The sequence below is a fragment of the Lacerta agilis genome, chromosome 2, assembly GCF_009819535.1.
Source record: "Lacerta agilis isolate rLacAgi1 chromosome 2, rLacAgi1.pri, whole genome shotgun sequence".
Lineage (NCBI taxonomy): Eukaryota > Metazoa > Chordata > Lepidosauria > Squamata > Lacertidae > Lacerta > Lacerta agilis.
The window spans coordinates 107,643,097-107,668,943 of NC_046313.1; the positions used below are offsets into that span (position 1 = coordinate 107,643,097).

At 47.9% G+C, this 25,847-nt stretch overlaps 2 protein-coding genes across 3 annotated transcripts; both read left to right on the forward strand.

The window, feature by feature from the left end:
* Positions 1 to 410: 410 nt before the first annotated feature.
* Positions 411 to 4,518, forward strand: NFKBIL1 (NFKB inhibitor like 1). Of its 2 annotated transcripts, none has more exons than XM_033141658.1 (5): positions 411 to 513; positions 1,596 to 1,912; positions 2,913 to 3,025; positions 3,122 to 3,239; positions 3,918 to 4,518. In XM_033141658.1, exons 2-5 carry the CDS (start codon positions 1,624 to 1,626, stop codon positions 4,457 to 4,459), a joined length of 1,062 nt encoding a protein of 353 aa, XP_032997549.1. In that variant the 5' UTR covers positions 411 to 513; positions 1,596 to 1,623; the 3' UTR covers positions 4,460 to 4,518. The 2 variants fall into 2 exon arrangements, with proteins under 2 accessions (XP_032997549.1, XP_032997548.1); XM_033141657.1 differs by lacking the exon at positions 411 to 513 and adding an exon at positions 907 to 943 and having other exon boundaries at positions 1,604 to 1,912.
* A 9,179-nt stretch (positions 4,519 to 13,697) lies between these two features.
* On the forward strand, positions 13,698 to 22,153 carry LOC117042400 (C-type mannose receptor 2-like). Its single transcript, XM_033141947.1, has 5 exons — positions 13,698 to 14,073; positions 14,816 to 14,920; positions 18,094 to 18,110; positions 20,087 to 20,264; positions 21,642 to 22,153. The coding sequence occupies exons 1-5, from the start codon at positions 13,737 to 13,739 to the stop codon at positions 21,971 to 21,973; spliced, it is 969 nt and encodes a 322-aa protein (XP_032997838.1). The 5' UTR covers positions 13,698 to 13,736; the 3' UTR covers positions 21,974 to 22,153.
* Positions 22,154 to 25,847: the final 3,694 nt, after the last annotated feature.

The window sequence follows — 25,847 nt, forward strand, 5'->3', positions numbered from 1 at the left end:
GAAAGAACTTTTGATTTTGTTTTGACTATGGCAGACCAACACGGCTACCCACCTGTAAGAGGTAAATATGAGCATTTATGTAGCACTTTTCAGTCTTCAAAGCGCTACAAATTATCACACTAGTCCTCCCAGCCGCCTTCGCCTGTCCGGCGCCCGCCAGATGTTTAGAACTACAACTCCCATCAGCCCCGGGCTGCCTCACATACACTGGAAAGTAGAGGAGACGACTCCATAGTACAGTGCACTGAGAAACCTAGCAACAAGCTATGGGACTGTTCCTGAGGGCTAATTACTTTCTGGTCCTACCTCGCGGTTTCCTAGTCGGACTCCAATAGGCTGAGCAACAAGTATTGGCGCGCGCGCGCAGACCGCTTCGCTTTGGGCGGCTTCCTGAAGCCACATCCGCCCTCATCGGTGCGTGCCCTTTCCGCCTCCCCTTCCGCCATGGATCAACGCAGACTGGGAGGAATCCTTTCGCGCGTGAAACCTTGCAGTTGTCGGAGGGGGGTTTAGGTAATTATGATTTTTTTGGGGGGGGGGAGCGGGTCTCGCGTGAAGACAGGTTGCTGGGCGGAAATCACGGAATGCTAGAGTTTGAAGTGGACCCCCAAGGGTCATCTAGTCCAACCCGCGCAAGGCAGGACGCTCAGCTAGATCATACACGACAGGTGGCCATCCAACCTCTGCTTAAGAACCCTCAAGGAAAGGACAGCCCAGGTGGGGAGAGAGGCTGTTGCCCTCAGGTCCTGATGGGCTTCTCCCCATGGGGACATTTTGCTGGTCACCGTAAGGTCAGGACGCTGGAATAGATGGGCCTGATCCTGCAGGGCTCTTATTCAGCTGTAAAAAGATCCCCCCCCCCATGGGTAATGTTTTCCTCTCTATAAGCCACCGGGCTTGCCCAGCTTTCCCAAAGGAGTGGAAGATTTCTGGATGCCAACAGGTAAGGCTTTGCGGAGATGTGAAGTGGCTACAGAAAAACCATTTCTCTTCCCCAACACTCTGTGTGTGTGTGCGTGAGAGAGAGAGAGCGAGAGCGAGAGCGCGCGCACACACATTAGGTAAATAGATAGTATCAGGTGTCAAACACAAGGATAATGAGCTAGGTCTTTGGTATAAAACCGTGGTTCCCAACGTGGGGCACGTGCCCCACAGGGAGGCAATTTGATTTTAAAGGGGGGCAATTTGAGAATGAGTTATTAACAGTGATATATATTTTTTTGCATATATCTTATGGTTCTAGGGGCCTCATACAGGTATACAGTAGATAAATATATATTGTGACATACAAAAAGCAATATGGATGCCATGTTCTTTGGGAGCTTGTTTAGACCAAGTTTATGGCCTTTTTGGCTTCCTCCACGTGAGTAGGAGTTCTCTTTTTGAATAATAAGAATTATATGTCACGGGGGGGGGGGGGAATGACCACGATTTTAGAGACGCTTAGGTGAGGAATGGCCAAAATAAGGTTGGGAACCACTGGTATGAAACAAAGGTCTTACAGCAAAGGTGAACAAAGCAGAGATGGAGGTTTGCGGTCAGAACCTAGGCTAGGGGGAGGGCGCTGGGTACTGATCCTGCATCTCCCCCCACAGCTCGGCGGCGTCAAGCCCTTTCCACCACATGCCCGCTCCCATGACGTCAAGGTACCAGCGTCGCCTGTGGCGCTACGTCGATTCCAGCCGCCGCCGCAAGTTGCGCAGGCTACTGCAGCATCACGGGGAAGCCTTGGACCTGGGCGAGGCGTCTGGGCGCAAGCTCCGAACGCCCCTTCACCGGTGCTGTGCCCGGCAGGACCACAAAACCGCCATCCTCTTGCTGAAGCACGGAGCGGACCCTTCTGTTCCGGACCGGCGTGGGGACACAGCTCTGCATGTGGCTGCCCGACAGGTGGCCCGCAAGGGAGGCACGGGTGAGGCACGGCCTTCGAGTAGCTCCTTGGTCAGCTTATGGACACGCTAAGTCCTTTGCACATGGGAGTCTGTGATTTTCTGCTGTGTGTGGAAGAGATGGAATATGGAAGGATGGAGGTGGAAGGGATCTCTATGGTTGTCCGGGCCAACTCCCTGACAGGGCAGGAAATCTACTGCCACAGCATCCCTGATTGGTTGGATAATAGCGTCCCTGATAGGTAGGACTACGGCATCCTTGGCAGGCTGTAGAATATTAATCAGCCTTGTAAAACTTGTAACACTTAAGAACGGTTTAAAACACGCACACACACACACACACACACACACACACACATTAAACAACACCCACACATGTTAAAACCTTGCTGTGAGGATAAAATGGGGAGGAGAACTGTGTGCTCCACCTTGAGTTATTTGTGGAAAGGTGGGCTATAAAATTTGTGTATCTCTCTCTCTCTCTCTCTCTCTATCTCTCTCTCTCTATCTATCTACCTATCTATCTATATATATACACACACACATGGGCGTAGCCGGAGGGGGCAGGGAGGTGCAGGTGCCCTCCAATCAATAAAAATACATAGCTAACTGAGGTCCCCCCCCACCCAAAAAAATATCCTGGCTACGCCTATGTATACAGTGGTATCTCAGGCTACAAACACCTCGGGTTACAAACACTTCAGGTTACACCCTCTGCTAACCTGAAAATAGTACCTCGGGTTAAGAACTTTGCTTCAGGATAAGAACAGAAATCACATGCTGGTGGCATTAGCTAAAGTGGTACCTCAGGTTAAGAATGGTTTCAGGTTAAGAACGGACCTCCGGAACAAATTAAGTTCGTAACCAGAGGTACAGTACAGTATATAAAAAGGCCTGGATTTCCTGTCAGCAGCACATATTGTAGCCATTTAGAGGGCACTGGAGAGAGGGTTTGCCTGATGCTGTTAGGTCGGTTGCCATTCATTAATCTCGTTTATTTTTTTGTTCTTCGCCTTCCCCCAGTCTACGAAGACCTGTTTTCGCCCTTGCGAAACCGTTGCCCCTCTGCAATGAGCATCAGGAACAGAGATGGGAAGACGCCAGGGGAACTCCTGAGGGAAGAGGAAGAGAAATGGGTATCGGCGTGGGTCCGGGGGGGAAGGATAAGGTTGAGTTTCAGATGCTCGCTGACCAGACTGGACGCTGATACCTTCCATAACTTTTTTTTGCAGTGCTCTCAGGAGGCGTCTGAGGAAGAGGAGGCAGAGGGCGACGCAGAGAGGGAGTGGCGCCGCAAACTCCTCGGCGAATGGGAGGACGAGTACCAGGAGATGGGCTGGCAATACGAAGGTGAAGCTCAGCCTCTCAGAGTCAAAAGTTCTATGAGAGCCAGTGTAGTGGTTAGAGTGTTGAACTACGCCCCGGGAGATCTGGGTTCAAATCCACCGCCCCTCAGCTTAACCTACCCCGCAGAGCTCTGTAAGGATTAAATGGGGAGGTAAAGGTAAAGGGACCCATGACCATTAGGTCCAGTCGCGGACGACTCTGGGGTTGCGGTGCTCATCTCGCTTCACTGGCCAAGGGAACCGGCGTACAGCTTCCGTGTCATGTGGCCAGCATGACTAAGCCGCTTCTGGCGAACCAGAGCAGTGCACGGAAATGCCCCCACCGGAGCGGTACCTATTTATCTACTTGCACTTTGACGTGCTTTCGAACTGCTAGGTTGGCAGGAGCAGGGACTGAGCAACAGGAGCTCACCCCATCATGGGGATTCGAACCGCCGACCTTCTGATCGGCAAGCCCTAGGCTCTGTGGTTTAACCCACAGCGCCATTTTATCTGAGAATTGTCATCCTAGAAACTTAAATTACAATAGTTCTCTTCCTTCTCCTTGGTTCTTGTTATGAGGAATCCGATGATGTGTCTGGCCATTTGCCGTCCGAGTGCCATGTTCAGTTCGGTGTATAATGGGTGAGATGATCATTTAAGTTGTATTCTCAAATTCCTCTTCCCTTTTCACCCTTCCCAGAGGATTTCTACACCACTGGCCCAGACACGGAAACCTACGAGGGCTGGGCTGACCGCATCGCTCGAGAATACAGGCAGAGGCGCAGCCGGGAAGGGGAACACCTTCGCCAGAAGCCTAAAGCGGAACCACAGAAGCCTCCGCCTAAGTTGGGGAGCCTCCGTGAGGAGGAACACCTGCTCTACGAAAAGCGCGCCCGAGCCAAGGAAAAGGAACTGAGGGAAGCGAAGAGGCTGCGCTATGAGGAAGGCTGCAGCCAGGTCTTCTCCGCCGACGGTTCGCGCCTTTTGAGATACGTGGACATTCCCTGGCCGTGCCCGGCTGGGACGCCAGAGGAGATGGCCGCCGTGGCGCTCCATGGCATGGAGCCCTCCGACAGAGCGGCTTACCGGCGCTTCCTGCGGCGCCAGCAGGCCCTCTGGCACCCGGACAAGTTTGCCCAACGCTGTGGTGCGCGCTTGGCAGAACAGGATCGCCGCCGGGTATTGGACACTGTCACGGCACTGTCCCAAGCGTTCAACCGGCTAGCAGAAGCTTGCAAATAACTCTCTCTCTCTCTCTCTCCTTGGCTGTCTGTGAATAAAGGTGTGTGTGTTTTTTGCCTTTTTCAAGAGGACAGAATCATGCTGGATTTTGTTATGGGCAGAAAGGGCTTCTTGGCTTTTTTGTCCACCCTGTTCAAGATGTAAAATGAAGTGGTTTCTCGGCGAGCCTCTTGGGGGTCTTTCCAGAGAAGCACAGAGATAAGTGGCTGTGTCGGGCCTTTTCTGCCTTGAAAGGAACCCCCTTTGGAGACCAAAGCTAGTTAAGAATTTATTCAAACCAGCCTTTGCCCACTTGGCACCCTCTGGATATTTTGGAGTTGCAGTCCAGAACATCTGGAGGGCGCCAGGTTGGCAAAGGCTTTCAATACATTTTCATACCCTCTTTCTTTCTTTGCAGGGTTAATAATGTCAGTTTATGGATTTGTCATAGCAAATACAACCCTTGTTGTTGTTGTTCAGTCGTGTCCGACTCTTCGTGACCCCATGGACCAGAGCACGCCAGGCACGCCTATCCTTCACTGCCTCTCGCAGTTTGGCCAAACTCATGTTAGTAGCTTCGAGAACACTATCGAGAACACTTCTCATGAGGTGGCCAAAGTACTGGAGTCTCAACTTCAGGATCTGTCCTTCCAGTGAGCACTCAGGGTTGATTTCCTTCAGAATGGATAGGTCTTTGCTTTTGAAGATGCTGTCTAGGTTTGTCATTGCTTTCCTCCCAAGAAGTCACCATCTGCAGTGATCATGGAACCCAAGAAAGTGAAATCTCTCACTGCCTCCATTTCTTCCCCTTCAGACTAAGAAAAAAAAGTTGAAAGAGAGCAGCCAAAACAACAGTACAGACTGTTGTCTTCTGCTTGTGTGCGGCGCTGGGAAATAATTAAAATAATTCTAATTCAGACCCAGAAATGGCAGGAGAAAGCTAAGGAGTCCTTGTGACTCATGAGGAAACCCTCCCCGAAGCCTGAATACAACATCATTGAGGGCGGCAGAAGCCTCTAAGAGACCAGAGGCACAGCGGGGCCTTGTTTATGCTACTCATCCTCTCCAGAACTTCAATTCTAGTTACTGATATTTTAGGATACAGTATTTTGGGCAAGGATTGCAGAGAGAGAGAGAACAGCAGAGGAGGTGTTTAAAGGGGGTTTAGGGGGCGCTCCCTGCTTTACGAGATTTCTCTTAAGCGCACGTGGGCCCAGAACGTAACCCCACCACATAACTGGGGAGTTGCCTTTATCACACTCACAGCTGTACCAATCGACATTGCATTTCCGTCCCAAAATGCTCACATTAGTCTTTAAAGCCCTAAGTGACTCGGGGCCCCAAATATATGAAAGGGTGCATCCATCCATACAGACCATCTCAAGATAAGCAGAGGAGGGCCTCTTGATAGATACATAGATTAATTGTTACGGTTCTCAACCAGCACACACATATCCATAAAAAACAATCCAAAATACATGCTAAAATATGAACTATAAATATAAACTTTAAGCTTTAAAATTTTTAGATAAAAGAAGATATCCCTACTTTAAAAGGTGGGCTACAGCCAGTTATAGCACTGGTTCATCTTTAGCTCTGTCCTGAAGCTGTGTGGGTACTGCGGACTAGTTCGGACCGAATTTTTATGGCTCTAGCACAGAACCTGGCTACCTTTGCTGTCACATTAGCGATAGCATCTGAGAGAAGCCACTCTATATAGAAATTGTCCGAGCGTCCAGGTAGCTCAGCCAGCATCGAGTGGATAAACTCGCCTCGCATCTCCTCGTAGAAGCAGCATCGCAAGAGTATGTGGCCAGTAGTTTCCACCTCTCCAGATCCGCACAGGCAGTATCTCTCGCACAATGGGGTCCGTTTGTACTTCCCTTGGAGAACTGCTGAAGGCATTATGTGACTGCGGGCTAGAGTAAATGTTCTTCTATGGGATGGTATTTCTAGTTAGAATAAGTATCTGGCTGGACGGGACAGGTATCTCTGTTCCTCCTGAATTAGAAAGTGAGGTACTTTACTCAGATCCTTTTGTCTTTCTATGTCTGTTAACCTCTGTTTAACAATGATCTTTGCTGAGTTAAAATCATGTGACATGAGGCTAGGTGGATGGAGGCCTATACTTGTCAACTTCTTTACTATGGCCTTGCTCCAAAGGGATTGATAGTTATCTTTTAATAGCAGCGAGGTTAGGAGGGCCTCTTGATAGTTTTGCTGCCTGTAGAAGTTCAGGGAGGGTGGGTGGGTGGGTGGCCCAGGACAGGGCCTTCTCTGTGGCAGCCCCCAAGCGGTGGAATTCCCTTCCCACAGAGGTGTGTCCAGCACCTTCATTACGCAGTGTTCATTGCATGCTGGAAGACACATTTCCCTCCTGCCTTTGATAGCTAAGAGGCTAGGGTTGCCATACGTCTGGGTTTTCCCAGAAATAAAGGTAAAAAGGTAAAGGACCCCTGGACGTTTAAGTCCAGTCAAAGGCCCCTATGGCGTTGCAGCACTCCTCTCGCTTTTCAGGTCGAGGGAGCCGGCGTTTGTCCACAGACAGCTTTCCGGGTCATGTGGCCAGCATGACTAAACTGCTAGTGGCGCACGGAGGGCCGTGGTGAGTGCCAGAGCGCTCGGAAACGCCGTTTATCTTCCCGCCGCAGTGGTACCTATTTATCTACTTGCACTGCTGTGCTTTTGAACTGCTAGGTTGGAAGGAGCTGGGACAGAGCAACGGAAGCTCACCCCATCACGGGGATTCGAACCGTCAACCTTCCGATCAGCAAGCCCAAGTGGCTCAGTGGTTTAGACCACAGCGCCAGCCACATCCCCTTTCCTGGAAATAGCCTAGATTCAGTCATCTGAAACAGTGTCCGGGCGGAAAATCGCTGAAATGTCTGAGAAAATACGGGCGTATGGCAACCCATGTCGGCAGCGTCGAATTTGGCGAAATTCATTAAAAATAGATTTTACAAGAACAGCTCAACAACTATGCCAAAAAAGGGTGTCTAGATCTTCACTTTTTTGAAATGGCAACCCTATAAGAGGCATATTTTTATTTTATTTTTAATATTAATTTTTATTAGTTTTCCAAATTTTGAACAAATGCATCCAAATTATTTAAATTTAATACACCCCCCCCCCAAAATAATTAGGTTTCCCACTCCCGTTACAAACATGTTCATTACATTCCTGATGTTACTGCTTCATTCTTCTTCTTTAATCATATTTTTAGAACCCACTCTAGTCTTGTGCAGCTTGACATCTTTCGGATAAAGAAAGGAGGACTTCCCCCCCCCCTCAGCCCTTGAATTTCAGAGCTGGGACAGCATCTCATAAGCAAAGTTTCCAAAGCTGAAAATCCCTCTCCCCAGTTTCTGATGGGGGTGCCGGGATCCTAATGTGAAGATCTGAATAACTGGGCAGACTCATGGGGAGAATCGGTGCTTTGGAGACATGTGTCATTTAGTCCAGCATTATGTTCTCACGGGCCAATGAGATGCCTGTTGGAAACGCTCAAGCAGGACCCGAGTTCGAGAGCACCCTCCCTGTGGTTTCCAGAAGATACCAAGGTCTTAAGCGGCAGAGAGCAGGGACAGGGGAATTTGTAAGCTGCCAGACATTGTCGGACTACAGTTCCCATCACTTTCAACCGTTGGTAATAATAATAATAATAATAATAATAATAATAATAATAATAATAATAATAATAATAACAATTTATTATTTATACCCCGCCCATCTGGCCGGGTCTCCCCAGCCACTCTGGGCGGCCTCCAACAAATACCAAAATACAATACAAAGTCACAAATTAAAAACTTCCCTAAACAGGGCTGCCTTCAGGTATTTTCTAAATGACAGGTAGTTGTTTATCTCTCTGACCCCTGATGGGAGGGCGTTCCACAGGGCGGGCGCCACTACCAAGAAGGCCCTCTGCCTGGTTCCCTGTAGCTTTGCTTCTCGCAGTGAGGGAACCGCCAGAAGGCCCTCGGTGCTGGATCTCAGTGTCCGGGCTGAATGATGGGGGTGGAGACGCTCCTTCAGGTATACAGGACTGAGGCCGTTTAGGGCTTTAAAGGTCAACACCAACACTTTGAATTGTGCTCAGAAACGTACTGGGAGCCAATGCAGATCTCTCAGGACCGGTGTTATGTGGTCCCGGCGGCCACTCCCAGTCACCAGTCTAGCTGCCACATTCTGGATTAGTTGTAGTTTCTGGGTCACCTTCAAAGGTAGCCCCACGTAGAGCGCATTGCAGTAGTCCAAGCGGGAGATAACCAGAGCATGCACCACTCTGGCAAGACAGTCTGCGGGCAGGTAGGGTCTCAGCCTGCGTACCAGATGGAGCTGGTAGACAGCCGCTCTGGACACAGAATTGACCTGCACCTCCATGGACAGCTGTGAGTCCAAAATGACTCCCAGGCTGCGCACCTGCTCCTTTAGGGGCACAGTTACCCCATTCAGGACCAGGGAGTCCCCCACACCCACCCGCCTCCTGTCCCCCCAAAACAGTACTTCTGTCTTGTCAGGATTCAACCTCAATCTGGTTGTGCTGGTGGGAGCCGGAGTCCCGCCTCATCTGACTTGTGACTGGTTTCCTCATCGCTGCCGAAGAGTAGCACCAGTAAGTCATCATCATTCTTTATTACGGTCAAAGACCAGTAAGTCACACTTCTGCTCAGGCTGCGTTGGAAGAAATGACTGCAGGAAAATCCCCGGTTCTCGAAATTCTCCACAGTGTGCAGGTCGTTGCTTTTAAAAAGTGAAGGGCTCTGCCTCCAGCCACCTGCAGGGTAAGACGGCTTCAACAGTACTGCAGCAAAATGTTGCAACATGGAGCGCTGTTTGTAAAGTAGCCCAGATTGTCCCATTCCATCCCCTACTCGTTCCATTTATTAGTTGGTTCACACACACACCCGCCACATCCCATGCCTACTGAGCACACTCTGTTCTCTTTGGTCTATTTGGATTTTCTCTCTCCCCGTAGGGTTTCCCCCTAAATATTTGCTGTACTTTTGGAAACCTCGGGGTTCCCCCTGCTACCTATTCTACACGAATGGTGCCATTTTTACTACATTAGCTGAAGTACAAAAATATATTTTGCCTCGTTTCTGAACCTTTTCAGACTCTACAATATCTTTTTTTAAAAATCAAAATCATTTTTACATGATTTTACAATACAGAATTATAAAGAATTTTTAAAAGATACATATCCATATACAGTCATACCTTGCATTACAGACGCTTCAGGTTGTGCGTTTTCGGGTTGCACACCGCGCCGAACCTGGAAGTACCGGAACAGGTTACTTTTGGGTTTCGGCACTTTGCGCATGCACAGAAGCACCAAATTGCGACCCACGTGTGCGCAGACGAGGCGCTGCAGGTTGCGAACGCTGTGGGTTGCTAACATGCCTCCCATACGGATCATGTTCACAACCCGAGCGTCCACTGTACAGAGATTTTTAGAATCTCAGGACTTCCCCCAAACTCTTCTTCGAACTCTTAACTATTGTATCAATCCATATTTTCCATGATAATTATTACACTACAAGTGAAATCAAAATCCTGCCAATGTTTCCATCTGCTTACTTACAGTGGTCTCTTACACATTTTTCTCATTCTTTTGTAAAAAATAAATAAATTGTCCTCTTGGTTCCTGAGATTTCCAGTCAGCGTTGCCATTTCGGCATAGTCCATCAGCTTGGTTTGCCATTCTTCTCTGGTAGGAACATTGTCTTCTTTCTATCTCTGGGCTAGTAGCATCCAAGCTGCTGTTCTCCCATACATAAAAAGTCTTTTTTGGGGTCTTTTGGGATAGCTTCTCAATTTGCATTGTATTATTTTATGTACTGTGGCTTGCCGTTGTTTTGTTGATTAGTTTAGAAATTATTTATTGTAACTGATGAGTGGATTTCTGTTTAACTTTTATATGTTGATATTATTATTATTTTATACTACTCTAATAATTGTTGAGTGTTACTTTTTGATGTAGGTTGCTTATTTTAAAGTTTTGTTTTATTCTCACATTTTTGTATTGCATTTGATTGTTATAAGATGTACATTTTTTTTTGTTTCTTCAGCTTATAAACCACCTTGAGTATTGTAAGATAGAAAGACGGTATACAAATTAAAAAAATAAAAATAAAAATAGCGGTACCTGTAACTCCTAGTAAAAAGGCTTCTGGTGGTTTTTTTTACAAAAGTTTTTTTAAACATTTTTTTCCAATTCATTATATATCATCTCCCAGTAAGCTTTTACCACCTTACAATATCCTTTTCGAGGCGACCAGAACTGAACAGTGGTACCTCTGGTTAAGTACTTAATTCGTTCTGGAGGTCCGTTCTTAACCTGAAACTGTTCTTAACCTGAAGCACCACTTTAGCTAATGGGGCCTCCTGCTGCCGCTGCGCAATTTCTGTTCTCATCTTGAGGTAAAGTTCTTAACCTGAAGCATTATTTTTGGATTGGCAGAGTATGTAACCTGAAGCGTATGTAACCCGAGGTACCACTGTACAAAGTATTCCACACTAGGCTCCAGGTTGGCTGCTTATGAGAACAGGATGTTTGACTAGGCAGGCCTTTGGTCTGATCCAGCACAGCTCTTCATATATTCTTAACAGCTCATTTACTTGGTAGCTGATCAGCTGCATACCGTCCAACCAGGGCCAGATTTAGGTTTGATGAGGCCCTAAGCTACTGAAGGTAATGGGGCCCTTTATATGTCCAGCTGTCCTTAGTCAACAACAAATTGCCGCTGTTTTTGTGTTCAATATATGCTATATGGTAATTTATGGACCTAATAGTTATCTAAAGCCATTTGCACATGTTGCCATGTAACCAGTCCATGCAGAATGTAGGCACCCTATATACAGAAATGAGCAAACCAGTGATATTTTAGGGAGCAGGCTAGCATGACTTACATCATAGGAGTCTACACAACACAACACACTGTTGCTGAATGTAGGTTTTATTTGTTTATTATCTTATGTTTTGGAAATGTGCATACAGTTTTTTTTCCCTTTAATTTTTTTGGCCCCCCCCCAAGAGAGTGGGGCCCTAAGCTATAGCTTGTTTAGCTTATACGTAAATCCAGCACTGCTTCCAACTTTTGGAGACCCAAACCCGGGGCGTGCGTCATCTGGGACACGCTCCTAGGCGAGTCACGTTGCTCGCACCTCGCTCTCACCTTGAGGAAAGATCTCGCAGCCCCGAAAAAAGTGTGGGCTTGAGATCGTGGAACCCAAAATGGCCGCCATGATCTCGGATGGAAAAAATGGTGTGCCCTGTTTTCTCAGGGAACACCTGTGCAATGCAGGATGGAGACCAAACAGCTCTTGTTTGTTCTCTGAGATTGGGTTTCCAAAGTAAGGAAGCACCTGTCTCCGGCTCAGCCCCCCAGGAGGACAGGATGTTTCCGTGCCTATGCCTCAATTTGAAATTCAAATCTTCTTCCAAGGGCTGTACATTTCCAAATTCTTCAGGAGTTGGCATCTCCGACCCTTTCGCATAATCTTGTGGACAAGGCTGTTGCCTCAGGTGGAATCCTTACCAAAACTAGGTCCTCCTCTTTGTCATTCAGACACACTTAAGCTTGAAGTCTCCCAAGCAAAGTCATAATTTCCCAGAAGTTGATGTTTGCAGCCTAGCACCTCGGCTCTTGTTGGGCGTTTGGAACCTGCCTGGGTTTGAAGAAACCCCTTTTGCATCGCTATGAAGCTTTGCTTGGCAGCTATCCTTCTGGGGGGTAAGTGAAGTATTTGCAACGAATAGTCCCATAATTGATTCTGAACTAAATCTATTCATCTTTATTTTATAAAAAAAATAAAATAAAAAATAGGGGAATTAATGCATTAATACAGTGGTACCTCAGGTTACAGACGCTTCAGGTTACATACTCCACTAATCCAGAAATAATGCTTCAGGTTAAGAACTTTGCTTCAGGATAAGAACAGAAATCGTGCTCTGGCGGCGCAGCGGCAGCGGGAGGCCCCATTAGCTAAAGTGGTGCTTCAGGTTAAGAACAGTTTCAGGTTAACAGACCTCCAGAATGAATTAAGTACTTAACCCGAGGTACCACTGTTCAGTTCTGGTCACCTCAAAAAGGATATTGTAAGGTGGTAAAAGCTTACTGGGAGACGATATATAATGAATTGGAAAAAAAATGTTTAAAAAAACTTTTGTTAAAAAAAAACCAGAAGCCTTTTTACTAGGAGTTACAGGCACCGCTATTTTTTTTTTTTTAATTTGTAGTGTCATCCTGTGCATGTGTACTCAGAAGTAAGTTCCACTGAAAGGCTTCTGCACCTTTCGTAGTTGTGTAGAAGAGAGGATTTTAGGAGGCGTAGTTCTCACGCCAATTCCTTTAAATGGGACTTACTCCCAAGTAAGTAACGTATTTTAGGTCCATAAGGCGCTCCGGACCACAAGACGCACTTTTTTTTTTTTTTTAAAGGGGAAAAACCTCTCCCCTCGTCCCCATGTCCCTTTAAAGCAAGCGGGGATGAGCCTGCTTTTGGCATCGGTGCGCAGGGCGCAGGGTGGTGGAGAAAGCAGCAGCATCCCCACTGTTTTCTCCACCACCCTGTGCCTTGCACCGATCCCAAAAGCCTGCTTTTGGGATCGGCTGGCAGCGCATGGGGTGGTGGAGGAAATCCTCCACCAACCTCCCTGCCGCCCACCAATCCCAAAAGCAGGCGTCACAGCCTCCAGGAGATCACGATCTACTTGTTGGAAATGCCAGTCCTAGAGGGCTACCCACCCAAGTTGATGAGCTTCATCTGCCTGTATCAGAGTAAGAGTGATATACAGTGGACGCTCGGGTTGCGAATGTGATCCATGCAGGAGGCATGTTCGTAACCCGCAGCGTTCACAACCTGCAGCGCCGGGTCACGATTCGGCACTTCTGTGATGTATGTCTGAGGTTTCTGGGGGTGGGGCGGACTCCAAGGGGGGATTTTTTGAAATGTCTTTTTTAGGACAGGCAGCCCTTTGGGGTTCTTCTTCCCTGCTCACCTGTGTGTGAGGAAGGTACCCTGTTGCAACAGAACAATAAATATCAAGCTTACTAGCTGCTTTGCTTCTAATTATTCTCTGGTTGGCCTCTGTTTTTTACTCCTACCGATGGAGAACCTGCAAAGGACTTTACAAGGGCTCTTGTGTACCTCATAAGGGAATAAGGGCAGATTTTTTTTTCTTATAACAGAACCACAGAACTGTGGGGTTGGCAAAGACCCCGTGGCTCATCTAGTCCTTTCAATGCCGGATATATTTGGGTGCCTTTTCTCTTTGTTCTTTCTCCACACAGTCGCCATGGCATCGCTCCTGTCCTCAGACCGCGAATACTTCCTTATCCAGGACCCGCAAACCATGCTCGGTGCCCATTGCTACTGCCTTCGACAGGGCAGCCGGCTGGCAGGTTTCCGGGACGACAGGGATATGGAGCAGGCCGCTTCCCTCTGCCCCAATTGCTCGTTCTGGATCGGGCTGTACCGCCAAGGCCTCTCCTGGGTCTGGCTTAATAGTGACCCCTATAAGTTTACGCAGTGGAGCCCAGCATCCAAAACTTCAGAGAGCTGTGCGGTTATGAACGAGAGCCTGTGGTATCAAGAGAAATGCCTCCAGAAACATCCTTTCGTGTGCTGCAAAGGTGAGTGGCGAGTGACAACGCAAAAACACCCCTGTTTTTCTGAAGATTTAGTGTCAGGAGTATAACGTATTCCTGGACACCGCAGAGTTAGACGCAGACTTTTTCGGAAGCTTCTGGCTGTTGTGTAATTGACTGGACAGCACAACGCAGGAACTCAGCAACTCACTGGATAACTATATACAGTATTTATTGAATGAAGCAACTAGCATCCATAAGTTACTATTTACAGACTTCACAAATAAAAGAAACAAAACATAAAATCTTTTCCTCTCTGTCTCTCTCTCTCTCTCTATACTGACCACGTTCTCTACACCAACCACACACTAACCACACTAACCACAAAGCTCTCACACTAAGCTGAGTCTTTAGGAACTCATTGACCAATCACAGGTCGTTGCTAAGGGTCTGTGAGAGAGCAGATCTGGGCTTTCTGCCAACTACTAATTGCTTGGAGATAGACAGCTGCATTTCTGCACGTAGGCAACTCTGAAATCTCTAACAGTTTTGGCTACGTCGCTGGAAAAGCTCAGCACCTAAATCCACACCACACGTTCAAAGAACGTTCGACACGCATTTAAAGAACACGACACACACACCCCCGTTCAGAATAACGGGAGCTGTAATTTGTTTAAGGGTGCTGGGAGTTCTGAGGGGGGGGGAACTACAGTTCCCAGTAATAAGAGAAGCAAAGCGCGGTTAAATAATCGCTTCGAAAAAGGCTCTCCTATATTCTGCCTTTCAGGGCCTGCAGGTGCTCTTCCTTTTCTTCTCCAACTCCTGCTAAACTGCCGCTCCATACCTGACCAGAAGGACGTGTTGACTCCTGCCCTGCAGTCAACTGTGGCTGGTAGGTATTCTAAACCTCTGGGAATCTCCAACTTTTTTGGGGGGAGGGGGTCCTGCAAGTGTATTGCTGGCGGCAGAAACGGCTATGGGAGCCGCACACCCCGACACCTGCTTCCGTTGGCTGCAGCAGTAGACTTTTCCCAAGCCTGATTTCAGCAAGTGGTGGAGGGGGTGGGGAACAGGACCCTTGAGGTGCCAGGGAAAGATTCTGTGGGTGCAAGGGCACTCAGGTGGGTGAAAACCTGGTAATTCCTCCGTTTGCCTCTAGGGGGAGCAATTGAACATTAGAGGTTTTTTTTATTATTCTAACAGAAGCTCATAGAATCACAGTTGGAAAGAGCCCTGAGGATCATCTAGTCCAGGGGTCAGCAAACTTTTTCAGCAGAGGGCCAGTTCACTGTCCCTCAGACCTTGGGGGGGGGCGGACTATATTTTGAAAAAAAAAATGAACAAATTCCTATGCCCCACAAATAACCCAGAGATGCATTTTAAATAAAAGCACACATTCTACTCATGTAAAAACACCAGGCAGGCCCCACAAATAACCCAGAGATGCATTTTAAATAAAAGCACACATTCTACTCATGTAAAAACACCAGGCAGGCTCCACAAATAACCCAGAGATGCATTTCAAATAAAAGGACACATTCTACTCATGTGAAAACACCAGGGCAGGCCCCACAAATAACCCAGAGATGCATTTCAAATAAAAGGACACATTCTACTCATGTAAAAACACCAGGCAGGCTCCACAAATAACCCAGAGATGCATTTTAAATAAAAGGACACATTCTACTCATGTAAAAACACCAGGCAGGCCCCACAAATAACCCAGAGATGCATTTCAAATAAAAGGACACATTCTACTCATGTAAAAACACCAGGCAGGCCCCACAAATAACCCAGAGATGCATTTTAAATAAAAGGACACATTCTACTCATGTAAAAACACCAGGCAGGCCCCACAAATAACCCAGAGATGCATTTTAAATAAAAGGACACATTCTACTCATGTAAAAACACCAGGCAGGCCCCACAAATAACCCAGAGATGCATTTTAAATAAAAGGACACATTCTACTCATGTAAAAACACCAGGCAGGCCCCACAAATAACCCAGAGATGCATTTTAAATAAAAGGACACATTCTACTCATGTGAAAACACCAGGGCAGGCCCCACAAATGACCCAGAGATGCATTTCAAATAAAAGGACACATTCTACACATGTAAAAACACACTGATTCCCAGACCGTCCGCAGGCCGGATTTAGAAGGCGATTCGGCCACACCCGGCCCCCGGGCCTTAGTTTGAGGACCCCTGATCTAGTCCAACCCCCTGCAATGCAGGAATATGCAGCTGTCCCTTAGGGGGATCAAACCTGAAACCTTGATGTTATCAGCACCATGAACTAACCATATGTGCTGGAAGCCGCACAGAGTGGCTGAGGAAACCTAGCCAGATGGGCAGGGTATTGTTGTTGTTCTTGTAAACCAACTGAGCTATCCACTTCCTATTGTTATTCTACAACATTTAATTGATGTCTGCTTTTAACCATTTCATGGTTTTGTTGCTGCAAACTACTTCGATGTATTTATATTTGATGATATAGCATATACAAATATTTTTATAAAGCAAGCAAACAATCAAATGTTATTTCAAGAAAAGCAGGTGTCTATCCAGCCCCTCATTGCTATTAGTTTGCCTCTTGATTGTGTTGTTCCATATTGCCCAGTCCTCTACTATATTAGGAACGCAGGAAGCTGACCTATACCGAGTCAGACCACTGGATGACCGCGTCCAAGGATCTCATCCCCCGAATTATCCTTTGAGGTGGCTTAGGCCGAGAGTACATGACCGTCCCAAGGCCACATAATGCCCATGTCTCCCTGAGCCTAATCTGGAACCATTTACCACAACCGCATAAGCTCTCATTGCCCAGCTCCTGCACCAGACTGAAATATTCACCCTGTGATTTAAAAGGGGACATATCTATCAGCAATGGTCAGAATCAGAGCTGCGTACAAGATTGCCACACATCTAGGTATCAATGGAATCTAAGAAAATCTCAAATTGCAGGCCGGTGAAACACCCTCAGTTTCAACACTGAGGGAAACGGTCTCTGCGCCTCATAGGGCTTCCTGGAGTGAGGTGGGCACAAGTAGGAAGCCATATCCCTTACTCCAGGGATGGGGAACCTACAGCCTGGCAGCAGATATTGTTGGATCCCAACTCCCATCATCCCTGTCACAAGTTAGGGATGGTGGGAGTTGTAGTTCAACAACGTGAGAAGGTTCACGGGTTTCCCACCCCTGATGTATACACAGAGCAAGAAGAAGAAGAGAAGAAGAGTTTGGATTTGATATCCCGCTTTTCACTACCCGAAGGAGTCTCAAAGCGGCTCACTATCTCCTTTCCCTTCCTCCCCCACAACAAACACTCTGTGAGGTGAGTGGGGCTGAGAGACTTCAGAGAAGTGTGACTAGCCCAAGGTCACCCAGCAGCTGCATGTGGAGGAGTGGAGACGCGAACCCGGTTCACCAGATTACGTGTCTACCGCTCTTAACCACTACACCACACTGGCACACCACACAACCAAGAACCATGGTTGACAGTATTGATATTGTGGCTCAGAGTGCTTCCACATCATGGGAGGTATTCAACTGTTCTGTCCCTTCGGCGCAACGATTTCTGCTTGCCCAACAAGAATTTCCCCCCTTCTCCACCCCTTGCACCCTTCCCGAATCTGCTCCACGGGGTTGTGGGAAACAGCCAGAACAGATTGGGGGTGTGTGTGTCGCACGGGGGTGTGTGTTTGAGAGAATAGGGAGAGAACATATTTTTATGCAAGAATATTAATGAGAGACTTAGCATCAAGTTTAGATTACAGCCAGGGTTTCTTGCGGCCTTGGGGTTTATTTACTCTATCCCCTGAATGCCAGAAGCCAAACAAATTCTGCAAAACCGGTTGATGCAAATCCAGCTCCTTTGCATAATTTACACAGGTCCCAGAATGTGGCTTTCTAAAGTCAAGAATTCAACTCGACTTCCCCCACAACGCAAACACTCACAAAGCTGTTTGTGTCTAGTTACAGCCCTATAATATTTTTTTGGGGGGGGGGGGGAGGAAGGTAGTGAATGGCGGTGGGACTAATTCTTGAAATCTCTCCTCCTAGCAACTTCCCTTCCCACGGCAAGTGGCTCAGCTTCAGATTCCTGGATACCTGTGACAAGTAAGCGGTTCTCAGCCGGATCCAACAATGGTGAGTTGTTTTTCCCCCGGACAGCATGAAGAGTGAAGAAGGGGGTTGGAAAAGAGTGATGTTATAAGAAAAAAAAAAGCTAAAGGACTGGTCATGTTGTGCAGATGCCTGATTATTGTCTTGCAAAGCAACTACTCTATTCCGAACTTAAAAATGGAAAGCATAATGCTGATGGTCAACAAAAGAGGTTTAAAGACTGTCTCAAGGCAAATTGTAAAAAATGTAGTATAAACACCAACAATTGGGAAACACTGGCCTGCGAGCGCTCCAATTGGAGAACAGCCTTTACCAAAGGTGTCATGGGCTTTGAAGACACTCGAACTCAGGACGCAAGGGAGAAACGTGCTAAGAGGAAGGCACGCTTGGCAAATCCACACCATGATCAATTCCCGCCCGGAAACCAATGTCCCCCTGTGAAAGGATGTGTGGATCCAGAATTGGCCTCCACAGTCACTTACGGACTCATTGTTAAAACTGTGTTTATGGAAGACAATCTTACTCAGCTACGAGTAATCGCCAAAGAAGAAGAAGATAAGAAAAAACCTGCTCCTTTTCCCTCATGGGTTACCAAAGAGCCCGTATCGAGTCCTTATGCAGGTTCTCTATCGGCAGGAGAAAATAGCAGAGGCCAACCAGAGAATATTGAGAAAAGCAAAGCAGCTAGTAAGCCTGATCTTTATTAAAGCTGTTGCAACAGGGTGCTCCTCCCACACATAGGAGGGAGGAGGAACCCAGAACAGTGGTGTGGAAACTCTTATATAGACATTTGAAATTGCCTTCCCTGTAGCTCAAGACCACCCCCAATGCATCATACATAAATCACAGAAGGGGCGGTCTACAGCAGAAATGTGAGTGTGTTGTTTTTCTCCTGTCTGCCAGGATACCTGATAATGGATCACTGATTGCATTACCTGGGCCATTTGGCCACTCTTTTGTGATGATAACTACTTAATTCCTGAATTCAGGTCACAGGCTCACCTTATTCATACACAGACACACCCTTAAGGCAAGATTTGTGAACAAAGAGACAATAGGGAGGCTTTTCCATTTCTTTCCTCCTTGCAGAGAAATATCTGAGGTCACTGGAAGAGTCAAAATGGCTTTAGGACTGTTTTCCTGTACTGTTTCCAGACATGTAGTTTATATATTTATTTATGTATGTGTTTGCCTTGTATAGTTATGAACATTTATTTTATATATATAAGACCTTAAAATTCCTATAGCAGTGACAAAACACAAGAGGTTTACTCTATCCCCTGAATGCCAGAAGCCAAACAAATTCTGCAAAACCGGTCGATGCAAATCCAGCTCCTTTGCATAATTTACACAGGTCCCAGAATGTGGCTTTCTAAAGTCAAGAATTCAACTCGACTTCCCCCACAACGCAAACACTCACAAAGCTGTTTGTGTCTAGTTACAGCCCTATAATATTTTTTTTTTTGGGGGGGGAGGAAGGTAGTGAATGGCGGTGGGACTAATTCTTGAAATCTCTCCTCCTAGCAACTTCCCTTCCCACAGCAAGTGGATCAGCTTCAGATTCCTGGATACCTGTGACAAGTAAGCGGTTCTCAGCTGGATCCAACGATGGTGAGGACCAGAGGCCTGGTTCTTGATATTTGGTTAAGGTCACATATTGCCTTCCTATCAGTAATCCAGATACAGATACAAGAGTCCTACTCGCCAGTAATACCATATGCTTCCCTTTGGGCATCTGGTTGGCTGCTGTGAAAAAAGGGTTCTGGACCAGACGGGCTCTTCTTAATCCCAGATAGCTGTGCAGCCTAAGCTCTGGGCTCAGTTTCCCAGTTCCACCTTTTCACATGGAAATTGTGGAACTCCAGATGTAGCCAGAATACAAGTCCCATTGCCTCTGACCATCATGCCTGATGGCTGGGGCTGATCTGAGTCCAAATGCAAAATAATTGGGTATCTTGTCTCCTTAGGGGATGCCCCTGCAACTACTGATGGGAACGAGCTCCCTTCTCCCACTGCAGTTCAGGATCTCTCCTCAACCCAACACAGGCCTGAGCAAGAGACCAGAGACACAGAGCTGACAACTTTCTCTGCTTCCAATTTAACAAAAGGTACATCCTGGAGACAGAAGCTTTGTGACAGGATGGAGGGGAGGGGGGGATTTTCACTCCGACGGCCACATTTCCTTCTGGGGGAAAAGTTTGTGAAGCGACTTTTTTCCTTTGTGCAATAAGCTAGTTTCTACAAACACATACCCCCTCAAGTGTCCTGGGGGAAAAACGGGACACCCTGTTTTTCCCACGCAAGAGCATGGCGGCCGTTTTAGGCACCATATTGTTATGCCGAGATCTCGCCCCCGCAAAAGTGATTTTTTTGGAGGGGCCACAATCTCACACGATGCGGCACAATTTGCATTTTTGGGCACAGTGAGAGCATAGCCCTGGAAAAAGTATGTCTTTTGGGCTTTGTGACCTTGTGCAGGTCACGTGACTTGTGCTGGCGCACGGACGAGAGGATGCATGTCCCAGTTTGGGGACTCAACATGTTGCAGGCTATGCAAACATACACTAAACATCTCCCCATAGCCTATCCATCTGTCCCTCCCTCCCTGGTCAAAGCCATTCATGCAGCCAAGGCTGATGGCCCACTTGGCAGCTACCATGCAGATTCTGGAGAAATGTCAACATCTCAACACCCTGCGTGTTGTTCAGTATCGAGGAAGAACAGCCCGAGTCTGTAGCCATGTGAGGTTTCACTTGTTGTTGTTGTTGTTGTTGTTGTTGTTGTTCAGTTGTTCAGTTGTGTCCGACTCTTCGTGACCCCATGCACACCTATCCTTCACTGTCTCCCGCAGTTTGGCCAAACTCATGTTAGTAGCTTCGAGAACACTGTCCAACCATCTCATCCTCTGTCGTCCCCTTCTCCTTGTGCCCTCCATCTTTCCCAACACCAGGGTCTTTTCCAGGGAGTCTTCTCTTCTCATGAGGTGGCCAAAGTACTTCCTTTGGCCTCAACTTCAGGATCTGTCCTGTCACTAGTTATGACCTACCTAGTCCTGGAGGCGTTGGCTGGGTATGGAAAGCAAGCCTGCCATCTTCATTTCCCAGAATCCCCGGCTCCAATGCTGCATTGGGCGCTCTGGGATATTGTGGGGGGTTTTTAAATGAAGCAACTTCTGAGCTCTGGGAGCTGCTGCCAAGTCAGCTCTCGGCCAGAGGGGAATTGGGGTGGGAGGGCCAAAGAAGGTGCGAGTGCCGGGGGAACCAAGGTGGGCTTCCATGGCGGTGAGACCCGGTCACTGCCCAAGGGTGGTGGGTGTTCATGTTGGCACCCTTCACAAGGGATCCTCTCTGATTTTGAAGAGCAGCCTCATGGCTCAGCATCTGTAGGACTTTTGGAAACAATCACACCCACAGCTGAAGAGGGGAAATAAAGGGGTGCGGAAATTGTGCCTCTGATGCCTCTTCTCTCTTTCTGTTTCCTGTTAGTGGGACCCCTGCAGGATCAAAGCCCTGTCGTCATTCAGGAAAACCGCACCTGGTTCGAAGCTCTGGCTGCCTGCCACGCCAGAGGCCGGATTCTGGCTGGGAGGGTCGCGCTCCAGCAGGGTCTGATGGCTTGGCTGGGGTTGCACCGCCATGGGCTGTGGGGCTACTGGGTTTGGGCCAATGGGAGCGCCGTGGAGGAGCCTCAGAGCTGGCGGGAAGGGGAACCGAACGATCCCCTATGGGGAAACTGTGGGGCAGGGACAGGCACAGAGGAAGGAGTCCTGTGGGAAGACGAGTGTTGCGAGCAGAAGTTGTACTATGTGTGTGAATAGCACTCCCAGAGCCAAACGATGCATGGCATGACAGCAGGGATAGCTCAGCCGGTGGAGCATGAGACGCTCAATCTCAGGGTCGTGGGTTCGAGCCCCAGGTTGGGCAAAAGATTCCTGCATTGCAGGGGGTTGGACTAGATGGCCCTTGGCGTCCTTTTCGATTATGAATAATTGTGTTGATTGAGCCCATCGCTTCCCATTAAAAGGGTTTCGTTGTAAAGACATCAACAGTAAACAAAATAAACGTGTGGAAAAACCAACCCTCGATTCCTTGTATAAAGACAAGTTCACGTAAAAATCTCCACAAAATAATACATGTATAAAAATATCAAAAGCATTATCACATGCAAAAACAAGTGACAAGACAAGTCTATATATAAATGCAATTCCACAGTGAAAAACCACTTCCTTTGCAAAATCCACAGGCTGGGATACGGACATTGGGGCCAGTCTCTCAACCTGGTCTACCTCAAAGGGTTGTTGTGAGGATAAAACAGACAGAGGGAGCAGGCCATGTACATCACCCTGAGCCAGTGGCAGAGGAACCCTCTCCAGCACCCGGGGCGGGGTCAACCCCCCAGCCGTGTGTGCGCAGTCCACACGGTCGCCGTGCGAGAGGCAGCCCCTATGGATGCTGCGTGCGCACCCTCGGCCGCTCTACAGCTGGGGGGAGGCAGCGGGCCATCTTGTCACCCCCCCCCGGTGCCCGGGGCGGATCGCCCCCTCCGCCCCCCTTGTACGCCCCTGCCCTTTGCTCCTTGGAGGAAAGGTGGGATATACAGTAAATGTAATAAATCCAAACTCTTCAGTTCTATAATTCTATACCCTCCTGGACCCTCTTCCAGAGTCATCAGCTGGCAACTTCTTGAGCTCCTTCTGCCAACTCTCGTCCTGCCCCTCTAGGACTTATTGGGACTTACAGTATCGATTATCTTCATAACCACGAGAACGAAAAACTTGCTTTCTTAGAAATGGGTATTCTCAAGAAGGTAAATTCTGCACCCAATTAAACCACACACAGACCTTTCTTAAAAGCTGGCCCAGAAGGGTCACAGAATAGGCACAGAAACCGGCAGACTCATCTCGCAGGGCTGTGTGTGGTTTACGCAGCTGGCTACAAGCGCTGTGAGTTTACTTCAACATCTGTGTGTGGAGAAAGGGTGGTGTGAACTGGAAGCAGTTGTGGACCTTAGCACAGGAGTTCCCCAACCGTAGTCTGCAGACCGTAAGTAATTTGCAAACCTCATTCGGGTGGTCCTTAGCGTGTCTGCAAACATACAATTCAAAACCACACATTGTCTAGCACGATACATTTCAGTCGCTACAACAGGAAGGAAAACCATTAAGTGGTCTGCCAAGACCTTCAGAAATTTTCAAGTGGTCCATGGCAGAAAAAGTTTGTGAACCACTGAACTAATATATACAGTTTGAATGATAAAAGGAGGTAAGCAATGTACTCCTTTTTTATTTTTTTAATGATCAGTGCCTGAGAACTTACTCTTCCACAGAAAAGTGATGTAAGGAACCACAATTACATAACTGTAACATCCTCAGAATTAAGATGTTGCATAATAGTAGCATCCCCCCACCTTCCCAATTATTAGTGTCTCCTAATTTTCCTCCCCTCCTTACTGGTAATATGCCGCCACTGTACAATTGTGGACAGGGTTTTCCAGGCTGCTGCTTTGAGCCCCAGCGCTTCTTTGGGGCTAAGGTTTTGTAGTAAAAGCACATGCCCTGCGTGCAGGAACTCCTCGACTCAATCACAGTGGTACAGTGGTACCTCGGGTTACATACGCTTCAGGTTACAGACTCCGCTAACCCAGAAATAACGCTTCAGGTTAAGAACTTTGCTTCAGGATAAGAACAGAAATTGTGCTCTGGCGGCGCAGCGGCAGCGGGAGGTCCCATTAGCTAAAGTGGTGCTTCAGGTTAAGAACAGTTTCAGGTTAAGAACGGACCTCCGGAACGAATTAAGTACGTAACCAGAGGTACCACTGTATATTATTCGGAAAAAGATTGGTTAATTAAAATCAGATAGTGGGAGAAATGTCCTCTCAAGACCCTGGAAGCAATGTCAGTCTGAGCAGGCCGTATGCACAAATGCCATAAATGGAGGTGTCAGGGATTGCTCCTTCCCTTGGATGTTGCTCATGAGTAACGACAAGCCTTTAGTCGAAACAAAATAGAAAATCTTTTCAGTAGCACCTTAGAGACCAACTGTGTTTGTTCTTGGTATGAGCTTTCGTGTGCATGCACACTTCTTCAGACAAGCCTTTAGGTAAGCTAAAACTATTTATTGTCCATGATGTAATTACAGAGTCTCTGCAGCCATGACTGCTCAGTCAGTTTCAGTTTCTTGGAGTGGCGGGCTTTCATGAGCCTGCCAACTCAACCAACGGCTCGGCACCCTAAAATGACGTCTGCGTCTCCCCCCCCCCCGGCTCATCTTCCTGTCTGTGACTGACGGTGCTGTGTCTCTGCTCTGTCATCCCCAGCCCTGGCATCTCCCTCTCTTCCGGAGACATTTCCTGACGGGGGCTGGAGGAGGAAGATGAATCTGTGGAGATTATGGGTGGCTGTTCTCTATAGCCCAGTGACCCCCCTTCCCTGGAGGAATCGCTATCTTCCCTCCCAACTCTAGCTTGCTCCTCTCTCTCCCCCTGCTCCTCCTGAGTAGTCCCTCTTTCCCTGACAGGAGGTTTATGAGCCTACCATATGGCAAATTAATATTAAGCCAAAATGGTACAAAATTCAGTATCCTCCTGGCTGGCATCCATCTGTCTCAGGAGACAGTCTGAGGTCAGCCTTTGGATGATGCAGGTGAGACATGTTTGGTTGCAGCTGAGGCAGATGAAGGCACCCGGTTTTGCTGCTACAGGTGCGCCATGGCGCTTATCTTCCTATATAAATAAAAACGTAAGGCTGTCATCACGCAGCCCCCACTGGAGGGCTTACATCACAGTCCTGGGTTTGCATAAAGAAATGGGTTGGGAAGGTGAAAAGCAAGCTTCATAGTTGCACAGGCTGGGAAGGGGAAGCTCTATGTAGGGAGAATGGCAGAGCGGGGTGAGCAGAGCGAACAGGGGCACAGCCCCAAGGAAACTATATGAACGAATCCTACCCTAACCTTGCAAAATATGAAGTAATGCAATCCGTCCTTCTTAATGCATGAATATCAGTTATCTCAATCAGCAATTCCTTGTAGACAATGGAATGCTGCTGATTCTGGCCAGGTTTCGCAACAAATCTTTTTTGGTTTCTGTAGGCCGGCTCCAGAGTAAATCATCTTCCGCGTTGCTGGGAAGGCCTTCCTGATGTGGCCCCAGCGTAACCTACGGGGAAATCTGTCATTGCTCATTTGTTTAGACTTGAGTCTGGCTGATTTCCGTGGTAGAACTTGGACTTCCTCTACGTGTGATGTCAAGTCCAGCTAGCAGCTGGGCTGGCTGGCTCTGTGGGTGTGGGTGAACTTGGGTAGGAGATCATGCAATGCTCGCATCCCACTACCACTCCCCACTCCAAGGCCACCCTGAGGTTCCTCAGCCGCTTGCTCAATGTGCTTTCACAGTCTGCGGCAGGGAAGCTTCTGTGGGAATCGCTCTTTCAGTGGCTGTCGGCCCAAATAACGCAACGGCCATTGGCTAATACTAGAGCTAGGGTTGCAAAGTTGGTGCCCGCGGTTGCCCACAGAAGGCCTCCACAAAGCACCCCTCGAAAACCTACAGTGCTCCTCCTGCCTGCTACCTATTTCCACTGGCTCAGCCTCTCCTACATTAAACACCCCTCCTAAACATGCACACGTTTCAATGGATGCCAGGATTAGATGCCCACCCTCTCAGGCCTGTCCTGAGACATTTGGCCACTGTAGGCA

Excerpts from the sequence above, each read along its gene's own strand:
- NFKBIL1 (XM_033141657.1), top strand. Across the intron at positions 1,913-2,912 it reads GGCCCGCAAGGGAGGCACGG|TCTACGAAGACCTGTTTTCG; the intron begins GTGAGGCACGGC and ends GCCTTCCCCCAG. Across the intron at positions 3,240-3,917 it reads GATGGGCTGGCAATACGAAG|AGGATTTCTACACCACTGGC; the intron begins GTGAAGCTCAGC and ends CACCCTTCCCAG.
- LOC117042400 (XM_033141947.1), top strand. The coding sequence starts at position 13,737 with ATGGCATCGCTCCTGTCCTCAGACCGCGAATACTTCCTTATCCAGGAC. Across the intron at positions 14,074-14,815 it reads TCCTTTCGTGTGCTGCAAAG|GGCCTGCAGGTGCTCTTCCT; the intron begins GTGAGTGGCGAG and ends TCTGCCTTTCAG. Across the intron at positions 20,265-21,641 it reads TGCTTCCAATTTAACAAAAG|TGGGACCCCTGCAGGATCAA; the intron begins GTACATCCTGGA and ends GTTTCCTGTTAG.